Below are 25,283 nucleotides of genomic sequence, written 5' to 3' on the forward strand. Positions count from 1 at the left end.
TGTAAATAGGTTGCGGCCAAGCTCCTGTACCTGCCTCTCTCTGCTTTTCCTGAATCACTCACCTCCTCTTTGTTTGCTTCTTCTTTCGTGTGCCAGATCTGGACTATTTCTTGAGAGGACTGGATGAATGCTGCCTGACTCTTGTATATGGGGTTTTCTGTCTCATCCATTTCCTGGGTTAATGGCTATAATAATTGAAGCCAATGGTCTGGTTAGTAGTCTACCTCAGGACAGGGACTTTAAGGAATATTCCCAAGCAGCTGCCAAACTCCTTTTATTTCGGGGAGGTACCCTGTCTTCTCCAGCCTGACATGGACTACTTATTTTCACTTTTTGTTGGTGGAAAGAAAACGGGTCTGTTCATCTGTCTGAGCGGATGAGCTTTAGGAGCGGGAGTTCTCTTTCTCTGCCCCCTGAGCTTTTATCCACCTCCGCCTTCCTGACCTCACCTCATCTCTTCTGCCTCCATCTTCCCTTCCTCCAGTTTCTGCACCAACTCGGGCGTGGACTGCATAATCAGCTCCTGTACCATCCTCAGTGCTGCACGTGCCATTGGCACCTGCTTCTCCTATCCTGGCTACCCAGAAGTGAAGGGCACCCCTCCCTGGACTTAAACTGCCCACTTCATTTCCCCACAGGTGTGCCCCAGGTAAAAATTGATAATGGGGAACAAATTGATTAACTCTTAAGTGGACTGAGGTGCAACATATTCAATATTTAAACTAATGAAATTTGTTAGTTTAATTAAGATAGACATGTCTGGGGGCGCCTGGGTGGCTCAGTTGATAAAGCATCTGACTCTTGGTCTCAGCTCACACCTTGATTGCAGAGTTGTGAGTTCAAGTCCTGCATTGGGTTCCATGCTTGGCAGGGAGCCTACTTAAAAAAAAAAGACATGTCTTTAGAGCATTAAAACTTGTATTCTGCCAAGGCATACTAAAGGTCAAATAAGCTCAAGTTATCTCTGCTGCAGTTTGTCAGCAAAAGATGGCTTAATATGAAGGTTAATTTTACGTGTCTCAAAGTTCTCATGGGTAACTGCTAAAATAGCTTTCAAAATCTTTGGTAACCTGAACCTTTAAAGTTCTACTAAGTTAGATGACAAATTGGGTTAAACTCATTGGATAACTAAGTCTTTTCCAAATAAGATAGAATACTAAACATTGATTACTGAATATAGGCTCATCTGCTTTTGGTTTCTGACTGCAGAGAAACTGAGGATACTTGGGGCTGTTGGTAATCATGCTTTCTGCTTTATTGAAAGATTTAGTATGGGCAAAACATATGTTTTTAGAAATTATGAAATATATTTGTAAACAATTCCAAATCGGCTACTACTTAATTTTCACTGGAGACTAAGGCTTCTACAGGGTTAAAATTCTGCTAAATGTAATGAAGACTGATGGAAATTAGGGAAACAACTCTGTATGCAAGAAAAAGATGTTTTTATGTTCCACAAGTAAGTGAAACCATATGATAACTGACTCTATCTGCTTGACTTATTTCACTCAGCATAATCTCCTCCAGTCCCATCCATGTTGATACAAAAGTTGGGTATTCATCCTTTCTGATGGAGGCGTAATACTCCATTGTATATATGGACCATATCTTCTTTATGCATTTTTCTGTTGAAGGGCATCTTGGCTCTTTCCACAGTTTGGTGACTGTGGCCATTGCTGCTATGAACATTGGGGTGCAGATGGCCCTTCTTTTCACTACCTCTGTATCTTTGGGGTAAATACCCAGTAGTGCAATTGTGGAGCATAAGGGATAACATGGAGGACATTGGGAGATGGAGAGGAGAAGTGAGTTGGGGGAAACTGGAGAGGGAGACAAACCATGAGAGACTGTGGACTCAGAGAAACAAACTGAGGGTTTTGGAGGGGAGAGGATGGGGAGTTGGGTGAGCCTGGTGGTGGGTATTATGGAAGGCACGTATTGCATGGAGCACTGGGTGAGGTGCATAAACAATGAATGCTGGAACACTGAAAAGAAATAAAGTAAAATAAAATGAAAAAAAAAAAACCACTTTAAGTGATAGAGTCCTCCTAAGAAGCTGTTTTGAGACATTGGGGAGGGTATGTGATATGGTGAGTGCTGTGAAATGTGTAAGCCTGATGATACAGGTCTGCAGACCTGTACCCCTGGGGCAAATAATACATTATATGTTAATAAAAATAATTAATAAAAAAGATGTTTTTAATACAAAAAGATATAAGGAATGGGAATAGATTTTGTTGAGAGAGAAAGAAAGTACTTTGGTCCCAAAATGAGACTGGGTATTTGGAGAGAAAAGGCTTAGGACAAAATCTGAATGAAAAAGAACGCTCGGCGCCTGGGTGGCTCAGTGGGTTGAGCCGCTGCCTTCGGCTCAGGTCATGATCTCAGGGTCCTGGGATCGAGTCCCGCATCGGGCTCTCTGCTCAGCAGGGAGCCTGCTTCCCTCTCTCTCTCTCTCTCTCTCTCTGCCTGCCTCTCTGTCTACTTGTGATCTCTCTCTGTCAAATAAATAAATAAAATCTTTGAAAAAAAAAAAAGAACGTTGTAGAAGACTTGTGAGGGGAAATTTTTGGAGTAGAATTTTTTATGTGGTTAGGACTAATGTTGAAATGAATGGATTTTAAAAGTACACTGGTATGAGATTGAAATCTTGCTTTTCTTTCTCCGTTAAAATGACGAAGTTTTCTTAGATTGTTGGTCTGCTCTTGATAGAAAATGAAAACGAAGTCCCCCCCCCCTTTCTATTCTTTATCTGCTCAAAAAACCAAAGCTTCTATGTTCTGTCTTTATCAGGACTTCGATTACTTAAGAAAGTTAGAACTTTTCAATGTTGGGTGGCTCAGTTGGTTAAGCGGCTGCCTTCAGCTCAGGTCATGATCCCAGGGTCCTGGGATTGAGCCCCGTATCAGGCTCCCTGCTCAGTGGGGAGCCTTCTTCTTCCTCTCCCTCTGCTGCTCTGCCTGCTTGTGTCTCTTGCTCTCTCTATCAAATAAATAAATAAAATCTTAAAAAAAAACTTCTCAATGTTAAAGGAGCTAAGTTTTACTAACAATTGTATAATCTTCTGTAGAATCCCTTAGTTAAATGTAAATACTAAATTTATAATGACCTGTAATCACTTTAAAATTTTTTTAAAAAAATTTATTTATTTGAGAGAGCAAAAGAGAGCAAGGGAGGGAGCATGAATGGGTGGGGGTGGGGGGGCAGAGGAAGAGGGAGTAGCAGGCTCCCTACCTGGGATACCTACCTGGGATCATGACCTGAGCCTAAGACAGATGCTTAAACGACTGAGACACCCAGGAGCCCCAATGACCTGCAATCCTATTGAGGCATGTGCTTTACAACCTTCTGAGGTTTTTGGGGCACATGGGACTGGCTCAGTCAGAAGAATGTGACTCTTGATCTCAGGGTCATGAGTTCAAGCCCCATAGTGCATATAGAGATTACTTAAATACATATTTAAAAAAACAACAAGTTTCTGAGTTTTTTTTTTTTTTTTTTTTTTTAAGAAGGCTTCACACCCAGCATGAGGCCCAACATGGGACTTGAACTCACCATCCTGAGATCAAGACCGGAGTTAAGATCAAGAGTTGGCACTTAATCTACTGAGTCACCCAGGTGCCCCACTTTTTGAGGTTTTTAACAAATTTCCTTGAGATCAGAATTGTAAAAGAAGTCTTTTTGACTAATTAGGCTTGTTTATTTGGTAAGTTAAGTTCCTTGGAAAGCACTGTCAAACCAATAACGATAAGCCTTAGGTTGTCTTGGATGGGTGTATGCTATAACTATTCTAGAAAATACATGAAATTCTTGAAGTTTTAATATATGCTGATATAAGGTCATTGTTTGAATGATTGAAATGTTGTGCGTCACAGAAACAACTGATTTCCTTGTCAGCTACATAATAATGAACCCCATATCAGATCTTTAACCATGTCCATTTCTGAGTCTTGTGGGTTTTTTTTTTTTTTTTTGTAATTTATGGTTACTGTTCTGATGCTCTTGCAAAATGTGTTTCATCTTCAAGGAAATTCATAAAAAGGACTTCTGGCAGATACAGGTTTTTGAGATCTTTAAAATCATAAAACTGAGCTGGGTAAGAATTTCCAGAATGAATGGGCAAGCTGCATTCAAACTAAACAAAAACTAGTAAATAGGACTGAACTAATTGAGGAAGATGATAACATATTCCGTTGTGAACAAATGGAAGCATTTAACTTTTCTCTCTACCTGAACCTTTCAGAAGTCAGAAACTCTCAATGAGCATTCTTTCTTCCATGGCTATTATAATTATTTGCACAAGTTCAATGAGCTTCTGTTCTTCTTGTAATAGGACGCCATTGGAAACATTGGTTATAATACCAAAGCTTCGACTGGAATGTCATATTTGAGACATACATAGACTGAGATATGACAGACAGCTCCAAGGAATTAGGATTGACTTTACGGAGCCATTAAAACCCGTTGAGAATGTTAGCCTGATATGTTGCTTACAGAGTGCCCAGCAGCCTTACCAGGTGAGTAAAGAATGTTACTTCCTGGCAGGTGCAAGAACCCTCAGGGTATTTGGGGACCTCAAGAAGAGGAATGCACCCAAACCTATAGGTATTGCAAACAAATATTTGGCTTTACTCTGGCCTTAAGAGGCTATTAAAAGTTCATTCTCGGGACGCCTGGGTGGCTCAGTTGGTTAAGCAGCTGCCTTCGGCTCAGGTCATGATCCCAGCGTCCTGGGATCGAGTCCTGCATCGGGCTCCTTGCTCGGCAGGGAGCCTGCTTCTCCCTCTGCCTCTGCCTGCCACTCTGTCTGCCTGTGCTTGCTCTCTCTCTCTCTCTGACAAATAAATAAACAAAATCTTTAAAAAAAAAAAATAAAAGTTCATTCTCAAGATTCCTTATAAAAAGTCCTAGCAAAGCAGATTTTAAAAGATCTATATGATCAATCACTATTTTTGCTAAGATTATATAATTAGGCCAAATTTGTTAAAACTGAACTTGTTTTATAAATGAATTAGTCTTGATTTGTTTGTCTTTGGAAATAAGAGTGAATTTAGAGAGAAAAATTATGCTTCAATAATGCATCCTTATGGATGTAAGATTCTAGTTTTAATTGTCTTTAAATGTTTGTTGTTTGCCTAAACTAGACAACTTGAGGTAAACTTCAGACACATTGCCATAATAGCTCATATATAGACATCTTTCTGCTTATCACTCTATAGGGATAATAAAAGGGACCCCATGGGCATATGATTATTTAAACAGTTGGAGACTAGGATGAATGCCCCAACAATTATATAACTCAGCCATCACCTTGATCAATTCTATGTGGCTGGGATAACAAAATTTTTCCTTAAGAGTCAGAGCATACCCTACCCCATGGGGTTAACTATGAACTAGTGGAGATAATGGATGGCTCCACCTTCCTTAAAATTGGATTGGAGAATGTACTTGGGGATGCCCTAATCTCCTGGGACAAGTCATCTCCCACTTGCCAGCAATTCCTCCTAATTAGGATACTGTTAAGGCTAGATGTTAGGCAAAGAAGGCTTCTTAATGCTTTTATCCCTCAGCCATATTTGTCCTGGGAACCACCTCTGTTATTGTAGAATTATAAGTACAGTCTTTGGCAAAGCATACAGTGGCTGCCTTTAACCAAACCCAACACAAAGTCAGCCCCATAACAGCACATATAGGTATCTTTCTATTACTAAAAAGAATGTTTCTTATTGGCCTATGGTAATGTTACATGGGACTCTCTAGTCTATAGGCACCTCTCTCTTATCCTCAAACTATCAACATTTTAACAGAATATAGCAACCCACAGATAGGCTCATGACAACTAATCTCCCCACTACACAGTCCTTCTAATTGATACACCTAGGAAGGTTTATATCAAATATGTGATGGATATATGTTGCTTACTCCTAAAATAGGACAACTAAGCCAAAAGGCCCTTTTATGCTGGGAATAGAAAAACCATGCTCTCTTAATTTTTTAAAGATATTATTTATTTATTTGAGAGAGAGAGAGAAAGCATGAGCAGGGGGAGGGAGCAGACTCCTTGCTGAGCAGGAAGTCTGATCATGCCCAGGACCCTGAGATCGTGACTTGAGCTGAAGGCAGACGCTTAACCGACTGAGCCACCCAGGTGCCTTGAAAAACCATGCTCTTGATTCATAGCCCAAGAGTACTCGCCAAATGGAGTGGCTCCTCCCAAGAACCCTGTGACCATGCCATTATTTCACAGACAAATGATTGGTTTTCTACTGACTGCACAAGGTGACCAGGCATCAGACAGCTTGCACCTAATGGATCATAAAGATTATGTGGGCCAAATTTGTGACCATAGCTTCCAGCAGGCTGGACTGGAAGATGCACTATGCATGACCTTAGCACTAGGACTATCACAATTCCAGCTAATCTTCCATATCTAAAACAATCATAGACAAGATCCGTGTTCCATTGGTATGAGCATCTGATGTCTCTTTTTCTTCCATCAATAGATTTAGAAGATGTCAATGGCACATGGAGGCCCTTGATAAATACACAATTAAGGACTTAAATGATTCTGAAGATAGCATTATGTTATTAAACACTAAAGTAACTCATGTGTAAGTAATTCTATAAAATAGAATGGCATTAGATATCTTAGCAGGGGCACAAGGAGGAACATGTGCCATTATTACAGTGGAATGTTGTGTCTATCTTCCAGATGATAACAAAAATATAACAGAGTTACCGATATGAGTAATCAAATTGGTGCTCTTTTTTTTTTTTAAAGATTTTATTTATTTATTTGCCAGAAAGAGATCACAAATAGGCAGAGAGGCAGGCAGAGAGAGAGGAGGAAGCAGGCTCCCTGCTGAGCAGAGAGCCCGATGTGGGACTCGATCCCAGGACCCTGGGATCATGACCTGAGCTGAAGGCAGAGGCTTAACCCACTGAGCCACCCAGTCGCCCCCAAATTGGTGCTCTTAAAGTCCCTACACTGCCACTTAATGACTGTTTACATTCCTGGTTAGAAAGTGGACTGTGGTCCATGCTGAAGGATCTTCTCATTGCTCTTCTTATTTTCATTATAACATTAATACTAATATGTTGTCTCTTTCACTTTGTTCTCTCCTATTGTCCGGATACATGCAAACAGTTTCTGACTCCTTTGCCCAGCTGACAGATGATTCTTACTACTCGAAACAAATTTATTCCAATGTTCACTCTGGACTATATAGCAATGGCCTCTGTAATTTATTTATAGAGACAGATAGTGACCATTTTCAGTCCATAGCTAGGGACATCTCTATGGCCCCTGTCAGCTTGAAGAAGTTATAGAAGATGAGCCTTTCACCCTTCAACAACTTTAAAGATTTAAGGACCAAAAATTGGTCTGGGGGGAAATGATGAGGGATGGAAGGAGAAAAATGTTCACCTTTAGCCCAGTAGGTTGACCTATAGCCTGTATAGTCTTGATAAGGATCAAATGTGTGCTGGTTGCGACATTCTAAAAGGGTCTCATGACTGCCTATACAGCTCATCAATAGTTAATAGTGGGCTGAATGATAAGCACCAGAAAATCTTGGAAAAGTAGTTTTAGGAGTAGAAATTTTAAGAAAACATTCATGATCTAATCTTTCTTGCACATCTCCTCCCCCTTGAGCACTAAGCATATAACTAGCTTCATATAAGGTACTGTCCTTGTGCTACTTAAATAAACTTACTAAGTTGTACCATACAATGTCTCAGGAATGCTTTCTTGGCTTTTGGATTCCACAATCCTGCAACAGTACATTTGTTACAAGCGATGAATCTAAACTGACACATCATAATCACCCAAAATCTAGAGTTAATATCACTGGTTTACTTTTTAAAAATTTTTTTTTATTTTAAGAGAATAGGGGCACCTGGGTGACTCAGATAGTATGGCGTCCGCCTTCCACTCAGGTGATGATCTCAGGATTCTGGGATCAAGCCTGCTTCTCCCTCTCTCTCTGGCTGCCTCTGCCTACTTGTGCTCTCTCTGTCAAATAAATAAATTAATAAATAAAATCTTAACAAAAAAAATAAAAGAATAATTTTTATCTAGGTACAGTGCATTTATTGCTATGGAAAGATACCCATATTATTTTGACAAGAAATTTAAAATCTATGAGGATGAATCCGATATTTAAATAGAAAATGTATAAGCATAATAAAGCTGAAATGGCTCTATACCACCATGTAACAGTAGGAATCCTAGGATATTGCCAGAATCCATACATCATAGGCAAACTTTTCAGCAACTGAATTGGCAAAGACATCTGAAATTGACTTGAGTACTACTCACTGATATTACCTTGTGTTTTTTTTTTTTCTACAATTTACTGCATAAGACCCTAATACCTGAGGGTACTGGCAATATAAGTATACCACCGCTCGTTTTTAAAAATTTGTTTTTAAGATTTTATCTATTTGACAGCAACAGAGTGAGAGCTAGAGAGCTGGCGCAAGAGAGCACGCGAGCACACAAGTAGGGGGCAGTGGAAGAGGGAGAAGCAGGCTTCCAGCTGAGCAGGGAGCCCCGTGCAGTGCTCAATCCCAGAACCCCAGGATTAATCCCAGACCCCAGAATCATGACCTGAGCCAAAGGCAGATGCTTAACGCTTAACGACTGAGGCTCGCAGGGCCCCCCCAAGGCTCAGTTTTATCTAGCACAGCGTTAATTGACTTTTCAGTATAGTTAAGAGATGGAAACTGTGGTTAAGAAATCTTGAAATACGGCTAAAGTTTCTCAAGAAAAAAGGGAACCCTGACTAGTGAACTGCATGTTTTCTGATTCTAGGGGTTTAAGAAGGTGAAAGAGGCTGAAGAGATTGAATCAGAAATCAGGTATTCTGGGCAACAGTGGTCATCTCTCGGCGATAATTTCACGAGGTTGGGAAATGGATTGGGGGTGGGGAGAGGAGGGAGATAGTTATAAAGGAGTCCTAAGGTGCCACTGGCTGTCACACAGTAAGTTCTTTTTAAGAAAACTGTAATCAGAAGCCCCCTCCCCTACACGGAGTCAAGTATTCAGGTAGGTCCAGATGTTCAGATTTCGTGAACCAAAGGAAACTTAGAGTCGGAGGAGGACAGAGCTTGCATGCTGGGTCGCGTGTGCCCTTGGGCCGGTGATCTCCCGTTGCAGAAAACCTGTGAAGTAACAATGGGAGATGCCGCACTTTAAAGTCTAGAATCAGAACGTGCCAGATTGGCTCCAAGTGAAAATCCTATGAATCTTGTGGAGGTAGTCAGTCGCCGCCAGGCTCCACCTCTCCCGGGGCGGTGGACCACGTCCCACTTCCCCAGGAGGTGGGCCAGTTTAGCATCGCGGCTTCCAGAAGAACCCGCACGCACTGAAGCGCCTCCTGCCGCGTGCCTCGGAAGCTTCCGAGAGGCGGGCCGGCGCCTAGTGCGCAGGTGCGGGAAGCTGGCCCGCGGCTTCGAGCCAGGCCCTGGCAGTTACGCGTCCGCCTCCGCAGGCGCCGCCGGCCGTTTACTTTTGAAAGGCTGCCCCGCGCTCTTTCCCATTGGCGGACGCTACGCAGTTGAACGTTGCCGGGAGACTGCGCTTGCGTCCTGAGGCTCCGGGAGGCCCCGCCCCGTCTGGGCACCTGAAATCCCTCAGGGCGGAGGAGGGCGGGGACGCCAAGCATCTCGGGGACGCGGAGCGTGGAGGCTGTAGAGCTGTTCTGGCTTGTGGAGTAGGTTGGTCTCAAACTCCCCGCGGTGAGTCTAAGGAGCGTCTTGGAGGGGTCCGTCTTCTTTGTCTGTAAGCACAGGCTAGTGTACTGGGTGTGTTTGGGGAGAGTCTAGGGGCTTGGTGATGGAGAGCGTGGGCACGGGTCCTGCATTTACTCTCTCTCGTCCCAGAGGAGAAGGTTGCGGAACCTCGTTTTCCTCCCTCGGGTGCGGAGCTGAGTTTCTGTTTGGTAGCAGGCCGCGTGTGGTGGTGAGGGTGAGAGGAGCGGGACTCCACAGACCTGGTCTGCCTCGCGTGGTTTCGGGCGGGGGGCGCGGGGGCGCGGGGGCGGTGGAAGTGCGTGGGGCGGAGGGAGGCTCGGAAAGATTTGCCTTAAACCTTGGAGAAAGGGAAGGGTACGGTTATGTTGCGGCCCTTTGTGAGAGGTTTTCATGAGACTTAATAGTGGGTGTAATTATGCCCATTTTACAGGTGTGAAACCTCAGTTCTGAGAGGCATTAGGAAAAACTGACCCAGGACGCCACAACATTTAAATGGCAGAACTGAGACATGTACAGACAGACGCATTGATGGGGATAACCTAAATCAGTATTTATAATATTAGGCTGGCAAAATCTTTCGCTCCTGTGGATGTTTCTTGTTTTCAAGTTGACTTGAAGAAGTTAAATGCGCATGAATGTTTGCTCCGTCATCATTGTTGGCTAACATTTTCAAGTGCTCGTAAGATACTTGACGCTACAAAAAGAGGTCCTTTGTGACCATTTATTTGGTCACAGGATTGTTGGAATTTTCAATGTACAAGTGATACCTCTCCTGCACCACCAACTGTTGATAATTTCTCTCTATTTTTATAAAAACACAATGAGGCTTAGGGGAGATAAACGTCGAGGATTGAAATAACCTTTCCTGTGATGTCATATTTAATCTGTTCTTTGAGAATGCAAACCTAAAATATTAAGGTAAAATTATTTTAATTTTAGAACACGAATAAAAGAAACTAAGTTGGAGAAGATAAAGTATATTCAGTCGCTAATCCAGAAGATCAGCAGCAAAGTAGGTAAGCTCTGAAAGATTAAGTGAATACAAAATTCTCAGTAAATTTTTTTGAGTGTATGATTTAAAGTGGAAGTTGAGATTTTTAAATCTGAAAAAAGACATGTTGGTGTATAAAATTCAAGCCATCTGGGAGGAGCATAAAGTGAAAACAGCTCCCTCATCTGACCTGTACCTTAAAGTTAGTCACTTTTGTGTACCCTTTCAGAAATTTTACAGGGATTTGTGTACATCTAAACAAACAAATGGTATCATTTTATACATACAGACCTGCAAGTTGCATTTATTCCTTACCTGGATATAAAAACTATGCATTTACATACTGATTTGTCTTTTTTTTTTTTTGATGGCTATGTAGCTAGCCTTTGAAGTAAGGTACAATAATTTAGTTGGGGAAGGTGAAAATTTTGATTTTAGGTCATGTTAATTTTAACATTGCCTTTCAGCAAACATTGCTGAATATACTTTCACTGTGAAAAGTGCTGAGGAAAAAACAATGAAAACCTGAATTTCTCGTTTCAGTTCTTGGTTAAATCACATAAGTAGTTTCTTTTTTAGTTTGGGGAAATAGGTTGATGTCAAATGCAAGAACAATGCAGATGGGCAGAGTTAAAGTCATATTTGACCATAGGATTTTTTTTTTTTAATTTGAAAGGGTTATGGTGACCCTCCCATTATTTTTGTATATTTAGATGTACAAACGTATTTTTTAAGTTTTGCCCTATGTATATAGATGACACAATTGTCGTATTTCTGAAGTAATCTTCAATTGCATAAAATGTGCCTTGTATCAGTTAGGGCCACAAAGATGTGAGACCCAATCAGAATTTTCCCAGACTTATAGCTGACTCACACTGTAAGTTCTGGAGCAAGTCACTTAAACTCTATAATGTGGTAAACATAATTTTCTTCAGAGGTTGTAAAATATAATGGAATTTTTATTACTATTCATGTTTAGAGATGAAAGAGGCATTGTTAGTGAATTAAAACTAAAAAAATCATTTACACATACTGTGCAAGAGAATGGATAATATTTTTTTGTACTGTTTAATTCTCCATAATCTCTTTCTGCTGACCATTCACTATTCTAGTTAGACATCATGGAGGCTCTGTAGGAAATCCACTTTTTGGAGAATGCATTAAAAGTTTAGAAATTCAGAAGTGTATTTGTTTTTGACACTAAAACACAAGAATTTTGTAAAATAATTTATAAGTGGATGGTTTAGCCTCAATTTTTTTCTTTTCTTTTTTTTTTTTTTTTTTCAAAGACTTTATTTATTTGACAGAGATCACAAGTAGGCAGAGAGGCAGGTAGAGAGAGATGGGAAGCAGGCTCCCAGCAGGGAGCCCGATTCGGGGCTTGATCCCAGGACCCTGAGATCATGACCTGAGCCAAAGGCAGAGGCTTTAACCCACTGAGCCACCCAGGTGCCCTAAGCCTCAGTTTCTGAAAAGATTTATTTTTATATTCATTTCTTGGTGACTTTTTAAAAATTTTTTAATTTTTTAAAAAAGATTTTATTTATTTAAGAGAGAGAGAAAGTGAAAAAATTTACCATTATAAGCAGTAAGTGTACAGTGGAGGGTCATTAAGTTCATTCACATTGTTGTGCAACTGTCAGCACCCATCCGTCTCCAGAACTTTTTCCATCTTCCCAGACTAGAATTAAACAATAACTCTCCATCTCCTCTTCCTTTAGCCCCATTTCACTTTGTCTTTGTGGAGTGCTTACTAGTTTTTATATTATGTGCACTTTCCACATCTATTGCAATTAAAGTTTTTCCTCCATTGACCTGAGTAATTTTCAGTTATTAAATGAACTTATATTTCTGGGAAGAATCTCATTTTGATCATTGTACTCTGGATTTGGATTTGCTAATACTGTGTTCAGGATTTTTATATCAGTATCCATTTTTGAAATTAGTCTATTTTAGTTTTTATTAGGTCTTGGAATCATGTTATACTATTTTCAAAACAATTTGCAAACTCTACGTCTTTGTATTGTAGAACAGTTGAACAAGAAATTGCCTCCTAAAAATTTGAAAGAGCTCCCCCAGAGAAGCTTGTCCCTTCTTTTTTTCAGAATAGCACTTTTCCAATTTGTGAATTTCTCTCATATTTTGCTTTATATATTTTCTGGTCAGCTTGGTATTTGAAGTGATATAGAGAATAATTCATTTTTGGTAACTCTTCCAAATATAGTAGCATAGAGTTATGCAAGGTATTCTAATTTTAGATTTTTCTATTTTTGGTTTATTTCCTTTTTTCAATGCTGACTTTGTATATTTGTTGTTTCTTCCTTTTGTCTCTTGATGGGTTAGTGTATTAATCAATTGCTGCATAACAAATTATCCCAATATTTAGCAGCTTAAAAGAACAAATATTAAAATACAATTTCTGTGGGCCAGGAATCTAGGAGCGCTTAGCTGAGTGCCTCCAGCCCAGCGTCTCTCTCAAGAGGGTGCAGTCAAGTTGTTGGCTGAGGCTGCACTCATTGCAGGATTTCACTGGACCTGAAGTATCTTGCTAGTAAGCCCACTTATATAGCCATCAGCAGACTTCCAGTTTCTAGGGGGCTATTAGACTGAGGGCTGTAGTCCCTGGTCATAACAAGTGGACTTTGGTCTTCTCACAACATGGCATCTCTCCTCCCTCAGTGACAGTGATTTAAGAGAGATGGAGAGAGCCAGGTCATTCCTGATGGAAACCATGGTCTTATTACAAAACCTTGAAAATAATATCCTGTTGCTTCTGCTGTATTCTCTTAGAAGGGGGTACCCTGGGTGGCTCAGTCCGTTAAACGTCTTCCCTCGGCTCAGGTCATGATCCCTGGGTCCTGGGATTGAGCCCCACATTGGGACCCTGCTGGCTGGGGAGTCTCCTTCTCTCTCTCCTGCTCCCCCTGCTTGTGCTCTCTACCTCTCTCAAATAAATAAATAAGTAAATAAATAAATAAATAAACAAAATCTTAAAAAAGAAGAGAGTCACTAGGTCCAATCTACACTCAAGGGAAAGAGATTACAAAAGGACATGAGTACTAGGAAGTGGAGGTCATTGGGGGGCCATCTTGGATGCTGCCTATTCTGGATAGCTAGTGGCTTATTTATTTAAAGAGACAGCTCTTGGGTTTATCAATACCAGCGATTTTGTTAATTCATTGTTTTCTTCATTTATTTTTATTATTTTTCTTCTGCTTTTCCTAGGTCGGTTTTCCTTTTTTTCTCTTTCCCTTTAGATGAATCCTTTTTATATTCCTTTTGTTTGGTAATGAAAGTATATAGCTTCAGCTCTGCCCTATACAATTCTTTTTTTAAACCCTATAGATTTTCCTAAGTATTTTTGTCTCGCATGAATAAAGTACATCTGGGCTGGGTACAGAATTCCTAGGTCATATCCTTTTTCTTCTAGACCCTGTGGACCTCGCTGTATGATTTCTTAGCATTCCTTGTTGCTTTGGAGATGTTCAGGTTATGTGTTGCCCTGTAACAAATATCCGAAGGCTTGGCTGGCTGTGTGTTCATGATGACTTTTTCGCTCACATGTCTGGTACTTCATTGCTTCTCTACTTTTCCTCTCTTGCCAGCAGAGTAGCCTGGACTTTGTTTTACATAGTGATTCATGGGTCTGGGACAGTAACCTGCCAGGCTAATTAAGGGCTGTACCCAGAACGGTCATAGCATCACTTATACTTTATATCCTGTTGATCAAAGCAGTCACATGGCCTGCCCAGGTGTTTTGTGGGGAGAAGAGATTTCATCTTTTGATGGGGGAGTACCACTGAAGCCACATTGTGGGGAGTGTATGTGGGAGATAATGGTTGTGGCCATTTTTGGAAATTACAATTTCCCAGAATTCTGAGACCATTGTTTTTTCCTTTTTTAGATATCTTAGTTTTTTGCCTGGATGCTTGCTTGTAGGATTGTCTCTGTCTAAAATTTTATGTTTTTAGTTAGCTGTTAATAGTTGAAAATAAAATAGCAGTATTGAGGTTAATAATGAAAAAGAGTAGCCCCTGCTCTCACTCTTCCCACTCCTGATTCCTGCTCTCCAGAAGCAACCATTCTCATTTAATGATTTCTTTTTGTATCTGCTTCTAGATTTTTTAATGTGACTTCTTGACTTTTTACTTTTGACTTCCTGGAAGTTTAAGATTTAGTTCTTAGGTTTTTTTTTTTTTTTTTTTAATTTATTTGACAGAGAAAGGGCACAAGTAGACAGAGTGGTAGGCAGAGAGAGAGGGGGAAACAGCCTCCCCTGCAGAGCAGAGAACCCTATGTGGGGCTCTATTCCAGGATCTTGGGATCATGACCTGAGCCGAAGGCAGCCACTTAACCGACTGAGCCACCCTGGTGCCCCTAAGATTTAGTTCTTAAACACTGTTTCCTTCCTTTATTCCCTCCAGCCAATATAATTGTCATTTTCTTAGTTTGGGCTGTTATAACAAAAATACCATGAACTTAAGTGGCCTAAACAATAGATTTCTCGTAGTTCTGGAGCCTGGAATGTCCAAGATCGGGATGTCCAAGATCAGTATGTCAGCATGGCTAGGTTCTGGTAAGAGTTCCCTTCCTGGGGCACCTGGGTGGCTCAGTTGTTGTGTCTGCCTTCAGCTCACATCATGATTCCAGGGTCCTGGGACTGAGCCCTGAGCCCTGTGTCAGGCTCCCTGCTCTGCAGGAAGCCTGCTTCTTCCTCTCCCACTCCCCCCAACCTTGGCTTGTGTTCCTTCTATTGCTATCTGTTAAACAAATCTTTAAATAAACAAACAAACAAATGCTCCCTTCCTGGGTTGCAGATGGCCCTCTTAATGCTGTTGTCCTTATGTGGTGGAGAGCTGAGGAGAGGGAGCAAGCCATCCTGTCTCCTCTAAGGGCACTGATCTGTTCATGAGGGCTCTCTGCCCTTATGACCTCATCTCCCAAAGGCTTACTAATACCATCTCATTAACAGCTAGGATCTCAACATGAATTTTAGGGGGACACAGGCATTCAGTCCATAAGTCATGTTTTTTGGTAAAGTCAATACTTAATATTACACTAATATGATAAGAGAGCCATATATTTCCTCTCATTTCGTGGTTCTATCACTTTTCCTAAACTTTAGTTTTGTCATCACCTCTTTTTTTTTTTTTTTTTAAAGATTTCATTTATTTATTTGACAGAGAGAGATCACAAGTAGGCAGAGAGGCAGGCAGAGAGAGAGGGGGAAGCAGGCTCCCTGCTGAGCAGAGATCCTGATGTGGGGCTTGATCCCAGGACCCTGAGATCACGACCTGAGCCGAAGGCAGAGGCTTTAACCCACTGAGCCACCCAGGCGCCCCTTGTCATCACCTCTTAATATGTTCAGACACTTCTTGAAATATTGTCAGTTCCATTTCTCAAAGACATTCCTTTCGGATCTTCTTTTCCCAGACTACTTGTTCTCTAGGCTTGCTGCACAGTTGTCCTGGATTTAATTTCACCATTAACCCGTTGAGAATTCTTGCTTTTCTTTTCCAAAATTTATTCTTCTGGGTATAGAATTTTAGGTTGGAAGACATTTTTTCCTGGAACATTGAGGGCATTGCTTCACTGCCTTCTATTTTCCAGTGTTGTTATGTACATACAACATGGCTAAATCCAAGATACTCATCTTTGAAAATAAACATAGGTAAAGTTTTTGCCCCTTTTTTTCCCCCTCAGAAGTCTGACCTGGATAGAGAAAACTTCTGGGGCATGACATTTCATGCTGGTTTCTGAAGAACTAGCTTCTAAGCATGATAGCGACCTACACTTCTGATGCTCAGGCAATAACCAGAGTCAGAAAGTTGCTGACCTTACAGAGTTGTTTTCAGCTAGGCTTGCTTCTGTTAAACAGTTCTGACTGTTCATAAATGTATTGCCTAAAATCAGTTTTGAATAGCTCAGCAAGAAGTGGGTCGTCCAAGAGTAGGATTTTATTTCTGTATCTTTTGGTTATCTACAAACTTCTTTTTTAAAGATTTATTTATTTATTTGTCAGAGAGAGAGAAAAAGAGCACAAGCAGGCAGAGTGGCAGGCAGAGACAGAAAGTGAAGCAGGCTTCCTGCTGAGCAAGGAGCCCAATGCGGGACTCGATCCCAGGACCCTGGGATCATGACCTGAGCCAAAGGCAGCAACTTAACTGACTGAGCCACCCAGGCATCCCAGTTATCTGCAAACTTCTAATTACATTTTATTAAAAATGTTTATATACTTTGAAAGTTAACTTTTGAGACCATATTTGCTTTTTATTTTATATGAGCCCAGGAGATGGCATTTTCTTTCAATATTGTTGTAAATATCTTCATTGTAAACAAAGTTGAACTCTTGGAGGGGTCCCTAAATGGGTTCTCAGGGAAAAATGTTTTCTAGAGTTTTGTTAAATATGACTTTAGAGGGAAAGGTTTGATTCTGTTTTAGGCCTAATTTTGGCACTTTTAAACATTAAATAGCTCTAATATTAATTCTAAGTTGAATATATGTCCACTGCTCAAAGTTATTTTTTCACTGCAAAGTGCTGTGGTTTTTTTTTTTTTTTTTTTAAGATTTTATTTATTTATTTGACAGAGAGGGATCACAAGATCACAAGGCAGAGAGGCAGGCAGAGAGAAAGGAGAAAGGAGGCTCCCTGCTGAGCAGAGAACCCAATGCGATGCAGGGCTCGATCCCAGGACCCTGGTATCAGGACCTGAGCCGAAGGCAGAGGCTTAACCCACTGCGCCACCCAGGTGCCCCGTAAAGTGCTGTTTTGTTTTTTTTCCTTCATTGTGAATTCTGACATCACTAAAATCCTCTGAGAAACATGTTTGTTTTTCATGGGTGGTTTTTTGTGATTATAGAGCTCTCTGTAGATATAGGGGAAAGTCAAGAAATCTTCCCAGCATGCATTCTCTTGCACTTATCTGCACTGAATGTCATCATCTGTACTGTTGCCCAGTTTAGTTTCCTGGAATGCTTTACAATTCAGGCTTCGTATCTGTGTGATACGTCTTGGCTCATTAGGGTTCTGAATATTGTCAATCTGAATGGAATATTTTTTGATAGATTCTCCTGTTACAGCTTTTCTGAAACAAAAGTAGAGATTTTGAAAAAACTAAGATCTGATATTAATTTTTTTTTAAAGATTTTATTTATTCATTTGACAAGCGATCACAAGTAGGCAGAGAGGCAGGCAGAGAGAGAGGAGGAAGCAGGATCCCCACAGAGCAGAGAGCCCGATGCAGGGATCATGACCTGAGCCGAAGGCAGAGGCTTTAACCCACTGAGCCACCCAGGCATCCCTTAATGTTGGTTTCTTAAGGGGTAGTGTTTATTCAATCAGTGAGTGAATCCCTACTGTGTGTTTAGTGAATACATGTAGTGAATGCTTAAAGTTCTGTTTAGACACAACTCCTGCTCTTACTACAGGCTTACATCCTCTAATATATAGGGAAATTTTACAAAATTCTCTTAACTCCGGTTAAGTGCTGTAAATTTGCAGTATAGCTTTCAGTGAGATTAACAAGAGACCTTTTTTGGGGAGGAGGCAGAGCCCAATTTGAGACTTGAATAAGAGTTTGATTTTGAAAATGTGAAGGAGCATAGAGCCAGAAAGTCTAAAGAGGTTTTTAATAGTTAATAAAAGTACACAATTATTTTTAGATATCTTCTCAAACTTTTCATCTTAAAAGTTAGTTTTATAGAGGACGATTTGTTAACCTTTATATTTTACATGAATGGGACTTGGGTTTTTTGTTTTGCTCTCTTAAGTTTCTCTAAGTGATGGTGTAACTTGATTTTTCTCTACCAGGGTTAAGTTTAATTCCTGAAGATTGTGGCTTGCATTGAGGATAGGTACAAGCTAAGACTGTAAGATGAGGTAGGGTACAAAACTGTCAGGCTTTTGTCGTTGGAAATGTCAAAAATATCTTGCCAAGAGGTCAAATTATTATTGCTGGGTTTCTTTCATTAAAGAAAAGAGGACTAATGATGTTCTTTATCACTAACGCTCTACTGGTCAGTAATTCATAGTTAAGCCCAATTAATAGTTCATCTTTAAAACTGGTTTTTATTGGAAGGACTAATTAAAAAATGTTTTTCCCTTCCAAATTAAAAGTATTACTTTGCAGTAGTAAACTGTGCTGATTCTGGACTTTAAGCATACTAGTATTTCAATTGAAGAAGCTAAGAAATTTATAGTAACTGTTACTAGAGAAATTTAATACCTTGCCTTAGGAACTATGGTTGAGCCAATTGGGAATATGAATTTTTTTTTTTTTTTTAAGATTTTATTTATTTGACAGAGATCACAAGTAGGCAGAGAGGCAGGCAGAGAGAGAGAGGAAGGGAAGCAGGCTCCCTGCTGAGCAGAGAGCCCTATGTGGGGCATGATCCCAGGGTTCCGGGATCTTGACCTGAGCCGAAGGCAGAGGCTTTAACCCACTGAGCCACCCAGGTGCCCTGGGAATATGAATTCTTTTGAATTAATGATAGAACTTTGCCAATCCCAATTTGTTATTTAGTAGGAATGTTTGATCTTGCCTATTTTTGCATAATTAAAAAAAATTCATGGGACATCTGGGTGGCTCAGTTGGTTGAAAGTCTGTATTCAACTCAGGTCATTATCCTGAGGTCCTGGGATTGAGTCCCACATCGGGCTCCTTGCCCAGTAGGGAGCCTGCTTCTCCCTCTGCCTGCTTCTCCCCCTGCTTATGTGAGTGCGTGCTCTCTCTCTGGCAAGTAAATAAAATCTTAAAAAAAAACAACCTGACTTATTTTCAAGTACAAATGATGTACATTCATTAGTTTCATGTGTATAACAGTTTCAGCAACTCTATATATGTTATGCTCACAGAATTTTAGCTACCAGTCACTATACTGAGCTGTTAAAATACCACTGACTCTATTTCCCAATGTTGTGCCTTATCCCATAACTTTGGAAGCTGGAAACTTCCTATCGCCTTCACTTGTTTCACCATCCCCACCCACCCTCTGCCCCACAACCACTTTTGTTCTCTGTATTTTTGGGTCTGTTTTGGTGTTTTTGTTTGCACATTCATTTTTTTTAAAGATTGAATTTATTTAGAATGAGAGAGCACGAGCCAAGGAAGGGGCAGAAGAAGAGGGAGAGATTCTTAAAAAAACTCTGCACAGAGCAAGGGCCCCCATACGGGACTTGATCCCACAACCCTGAGATCATGACCTGAGCTGAAACCAAGAGTTGGACACTCAACCAACCGAGACACCTAGGTGCCCCCTCTCATTTGTTTAGATTCCACATATATGGTATTAGTCTTTTTTCTGCTTAGCTTAATACCCTCCAGGTCCATCCATGTTATTGGAGATGAAAAGATCTCATTTTTCTATGGCTGATTACTCCATTGTGTCTATGTATTTATCATACACATACACACACACACACACACACACACACACACACACACACACATACACACACACCTCATCCGTTCATTTTGCCTCCATATCTTGGCTATTGCAGTGAACATAGGGTGCATACATCTTTTGGAATTAGTGTTATTGTTAAATATCTAGTAGTGCAATTATTGGGTTATATGGTATTTTGATTTTAAGTTTTTTGAGGAACCTCCATACTGTTTTCCAGTGGTTGCACCAATTCACACTCCACCAACAGTGCAGGGTTTCCTTTTTTCCCAACATCCTTGCCAACACTTATTTTTCTTGTTTGACACTAGCCATTCTGACAAACCTAAGGTGGTGTCTCATGGTTTTGATGTGCATTTCCCTGATGATCAATGATGAGCATTGTGTTGTATCTGTTGGTCATCTGTATGTCTTTGGAAAACTGTTTATTCAGGTCCTCTGCCCATTTTGGGGTGTTGGGTTGTACAGGTTCCTTATATATTTTGGATATTAACCCCTTATCAGGTATCATTTACAAATAACCACTCATTGCCTTTTCATTTGCTGGGCAGAAACTTCCAGTTTTGGTGTAGTTCCAATTTACTTTTGCTTGTTTCCCTTGCTTAAGGAAACATATCTAGAAAAATGTTGCCAAGGCCAATGTCCCAGAGATTATTTTCTGTTCTCTTTATGGAATTTTCAGGTTTTACATTTTGGACTTTAATCCACTTTGAGTTTATTTTTGTATATGGTATAAAGAAATTGGTCCAGTTTGTCTTTAACATAGAGCTGTTCATTTTCCCCAGCATCATTAAAGTGATTATCTTTTCCTCATTGTATATTCTTGTCTTTGTCAGAGATTGCCCATGTACATGAATTTATTTCTGGGCTATCCTGTTCATTGATCTGTTTTTGTACCAGTACCATACTGTTTTGACTACTGCAGCTTTGTAGTATAGTTTGAAATCTGGGATTGTGGTACCTCCCACTTTGTTGTTCTTTATCAAGACTTGCTTTGGCTATTCAGGGTCTTTTAGGCATATTCCAGTTCTATGAAAAATACTTCCTGGTATTTTGATAAGAGATTACTGTGAATTTATAGATTGCTTTAGGTAGTATAGACTTTTTGACAGTGTTCTTCCAATCCAGACTGTGGTGTATTTTTCAACCTGTTTATGTTGTCTTCAGTTTCTTCCATCAGTGTTGAATAGTTTTTAGAGTACAGGTCTTTCACCTTCTTGATTTCTTCCTAGGTATTTTATTTTGGTAAATGTAGTTGTTAATTTCTTCCTGCTACTGTTGAACGTATAGAAATACAACAGATTAATTTGTATACTGCAACTTGACTGACTCTTCATTTATTCTAACAGTTTGTTGGTGGTCTTTAGGGTTTTCTGTATTAAGTATCTTGTCATCTGTGAACAGTGACAGTTTTACCTTTTTTTTTAACCAACGTAGATGCCTTTTCTTTTTTCTTGTCTGCTGTGGCTAGGATTTCCAGTTCTTGTGCATAGCTTAGATTTTAGCACTTAAATTGTAAGAAGTTGCTCAGGTTATCATTGAGTAGACTTCAACAGAACACTGAATTTTACTTTTGCATAGAAGCAAACTTAAGTAACTTTAATTTGAAATATTTACTACAAATTAGAATTGTTTAGCCTGATTTTAGTCTCAAAGTAAGCTCTTAAAAATGATGTCTATATATTAGGAATTGTATTACTTAGAAATGTAGGTACAAGTGTTTTGTTACATGGAGGCTTAAAATAGTTTTTTCTCTTGACAGGAAATGCACAATTTTGAGGATGAGTTAACATGTCCCATTTGTTATAGTATTTTTGAAGATCCTCGTGTACTACCGTGCTCTCATACATTTTGTAGAAATTGCTTGGAAAACGTTCTTCAGGCATCTGGGAACTTTTATATATGGAGACCTTTACGAATTCCACTCAAGTGCCCCAATTGCAGAAGTATTATTGAAATTGCTCCAACTGGTATTGAATCTTTACCTGTTAATTTTGCATTAAGGGCTATTATTGAAAAGTATCAGCAAGAAGACCATCCAGATATTGTCACCTGTCCTGAACATTACAGACAACCATTAAATGTTTACTGTCTCCTAGATAAAAAACTAGTTTGTGGTCATTGCCTTACCATAGGTCAACATCATGGTCATCCCATTGATGATCTTCAAAGTGCTTATCTGAAAGAAAAGGACACGCCTCAAAAACTACTTGAACAGTTAACCGACACACACTGGACAGATCTTACTCATCTTATCGAAAAGCTGGAAGAACAGAAATCTCATTCAGAAAAAATGGTCCAAAGTGATAAGGAAGTTGTTCTCCAGTATTTTAAGGAGCTTAGTGATATATTGGAACAGAAAAAAAAAATGTTCCTAGCTGCTCTCTGTGATGTTAGCAACCTGATTAATCAAGAATATACTCCACAAATTGAAAGAATGAAAGAAATAAGAGAGCAGCAACTTGAATTAATGACAATGACAACATCTTTACAGGAGGAGTCTCCACTTAAATTTCTTGAAAAAGTTGATGATATCCGCCAACATGTGCAGATTTTGAAACAAAGACCACTTCCTGAGGTCCAACCTGTTGAAATTTATCCTCGAGTAAGCCAAATATTGAAAGAAGATTGGAGCAGAACAGAAATTGGACAAATTAAGAAACTTCTCATTCCTGAAATGAAAATTTCTTCAAAGAGGATGCCATGTTCCTGGCCTGATAAAGATGAGAAAGAAGTTGAATTTTTTAAGATTTTAAACATTGTTATAGTTACTTTAATTTCAGTGATACTGATGTTGATCCTCTTTTTTAACCAACACATAATAACCTTCTTAAATGAAATCACTTCAATATGTTTTTCTGAAGTTTCTTTATCTGTTTACCAAAATTTATCTAACAATCTGCATGATTTAAAGAATATGCTATGTCACACTTTATATTTGCTGAAGGAATTCATGTGGAAAATAGTTTCTCGTTGAAAATTCAAATCTGAATTGTTTAAATAGGCTTATTCTGTACAGCAGACTAATAGCCATTGCTAAAGGGAGATAATAGGGTAGGACGGACAAATAGCAAAGTAAACTATCAGATTTACAGCAAATATAGAAATATGTTAAACCATCCATGCTGCTTAGATGGAAATTTGTCAGTTAGAAATGATACATAAGGTGTCTTAACCAGAATATCTAGTCTACTTGATTTAATATATTATCCCATTTTATTTGCTTGAGGTTGACTTTATCGTTGTGGCATTGAAATACTCCTGTACCAATACTGTCTTTTAGCTTTTTCTTTGTCTTCTAGCATTCTATTACTGCAGTGGATAGTGTTGCAGTTATGTATAAATAGTTTTTAGATCAAAAGATAGCAAAATCCTTAGTGTATAGGCCTTTATTTTGATATGGCTTAAAGCTTTTGGCCAAATAAGGATGTTGAGTAGAGGTATTAAATTCAAGTAGCAAAGTCTAAAAGTGATAAGGGATTGTTCACATTAAGGATATTTTTGATCAAATATACCTGATTACCTGATAACATTAATGTATTTTAAGATAGACTTAAGAGCCCTAGAATGTTTATCAACATTCATTCCTGACAAAGCTATGGCTTTTGGAAATACATTGTTAGGGAACAAGCAGTGACCTTTGTCAAATAATGGTCTTATTTTATTCTGTGGTTTGTGTAAATTTAACGTTTTGGTTAGTGCTTTAGTCTTGCCAAATCTATTCTTGGATAAAAACTCAAAACATGTTACTAGCATTATATATTGTTAACTTCCATCATTAGATTTAGGTGGCATCATGTTAACTCTATTTGTCTTAAAAAATGGTCTTTTTCTGCTATTTGCTAATGCTATTATCAAAGTACCAATAATTTAACTTTCTTAAATTTTGCTTAAATGGGAGCCTCTGTGGCTATTTAGTCAAATCCCTTTGATTAGTTCCCTTATTGTTAATAGGGACTGGAATTGTGGTGCTTGTGGTAGGACTTTGGCTTGCCCCTTTTGTTCATGAAAACGTTAAGTAAAAGATCATTTTCCAGAAATTCCAAATTGGCTGTTGCTCTTAGATCCATTCCCTAGGAGCCCTACCCTATGTAGTTCAGACTTTCAGGTCATTTTGGGGAATGTTCCTGGTCCTATACTACATATAAATTATAATGAGTTAATATGGCTGTAGTTCTAAAATGTTCTTAATGTCTTATCTGCTGAGAATATCAACACAAAGATGGCTGGCTGTATTAAGTCAAATATATGACCAGAATCAGAATATATATATAGCACAATTAACAATCACGTAGGCAAAGAACACTTGGAGGGTATTAATGGTGGTGGTGGTGAGCTAAATATTAAGGTATTGAAATATAAATACAACATAGTAACTTAGATTGAAGTTGGTTGGTCACAATACAAAAATGCCTCACTTTTTGAATACACCTATTAGTAAGCACTATAATTTCTAGCTGTTTGTGTCAAGCACTTCATGTCAGGTTTCTGAAGTAGGTATTATCTTCCGACTTTTTGTAGATAAGGAAACACAACCAGAAGCGGTTTGCCTAAGGCCATACAGCCAGCATAAGGGACAGAATAATTTTAGAGTTTCTCCTGTTATGCTACCAAAACCTTAAGCCAAGATTTTTATTCATTTAGGACTAATTTATGTCTAAGAATCTATTTATATAGCTAAAGATTGGAACCATATACTTATTAACACATTTTAGGTTTGACATTGTTTTGTAAGGTGCCAGTTCTTAGACAAAACTATGAATTTTATGTAGTGTGTGTGAATATAGTCAAGAATACAAATAACTGATTCTTAATACATGCTGTTCTGTTTTAGAATTCTTATCAGGAGGATGAAACTAAAAAAGTATATAATTCTTAAAATATTTCTAAGTTTTATGTATCAAAATATATTTTAATAAACTTATTTTGCTATTTTATGTGCATGGAGTGGCTTAATAAGGCGCTCAAACTCAGGGGTAGTAGCTCTGGAATTTTCATATGGGTAACGGGAATTATCTAAACGCTTAAGACTTAAAATGTTGTAGAGCTTAGTACTAGAGTATTAAATTCTGGAAATTAATCACTACTTTCACCAATGAAAAAGCACTTGATTATATTCTTTTTACTTTTCCC

At 39.1% G+C, this 25,283-nt stretch overlaps 1 protein-coding gene across 3 annotated transcripts; it reads left to right on the forward strand.

The window, feature by feature from the left end:
* Positions 1–9,625: 9,625 nt before the first annotated feature.
* Positions 9,626–24,996, forward strand: LOC111149121 (tripartite motif containing 59). Of its 3 annotated transcripts, none has more exons than XM_022506049.1 (3): positions 9,626–9,741; positions 10,696–10,772; positions 21,913–24,996. In XM_022506049.1, exon 3 carries the CDS (start codon positions 21,916–21,918, stop codon positions 23,125–23,127), a length of 1,212 nt encoding a protein of 403 aa, XP_022361757.1. In that variant the 5' UTR covers positions 9,626–9,741; positions 10,696–10,772; positions 21,913–21,915; the 3' UTR covers positions 23,128–24,996. The 3 variants fall into 3 exon arrangements, with proteins under 3 accessions (XP_022361757.1, XP_022361767.1, XP_022361775.1); XM_022506059.1 differs by having other exon boundaries at positions 9,701–9,741; positions 10,696–10,768; XM_022506067.1 differs by lacking the exon at positions 10,696–10,772 and having other exon boundaries at positions 9,711–9,741.
* Positions 24,997–25,283: the final 287 nt, after the last annotated feature.

The sequence above is a fragment of the Enhydra lutris genome, unplaced genomic scaffold (genome assembly GCF_002288905.1).
Source record: "Enhydra lutris kenyoni isolate GAN:26980312 unplaced genomic scaffold, ASM228890v2 scaffoldscaffold2, whole genome shotgun sequence".
NCBI classification, from domain to species: domain Eukaryota; kingdom Metazoa; phylum Chordata; class Mammalia; order Carnivora; family Mustelidae; genus Enhydra; species Enhydra lutris.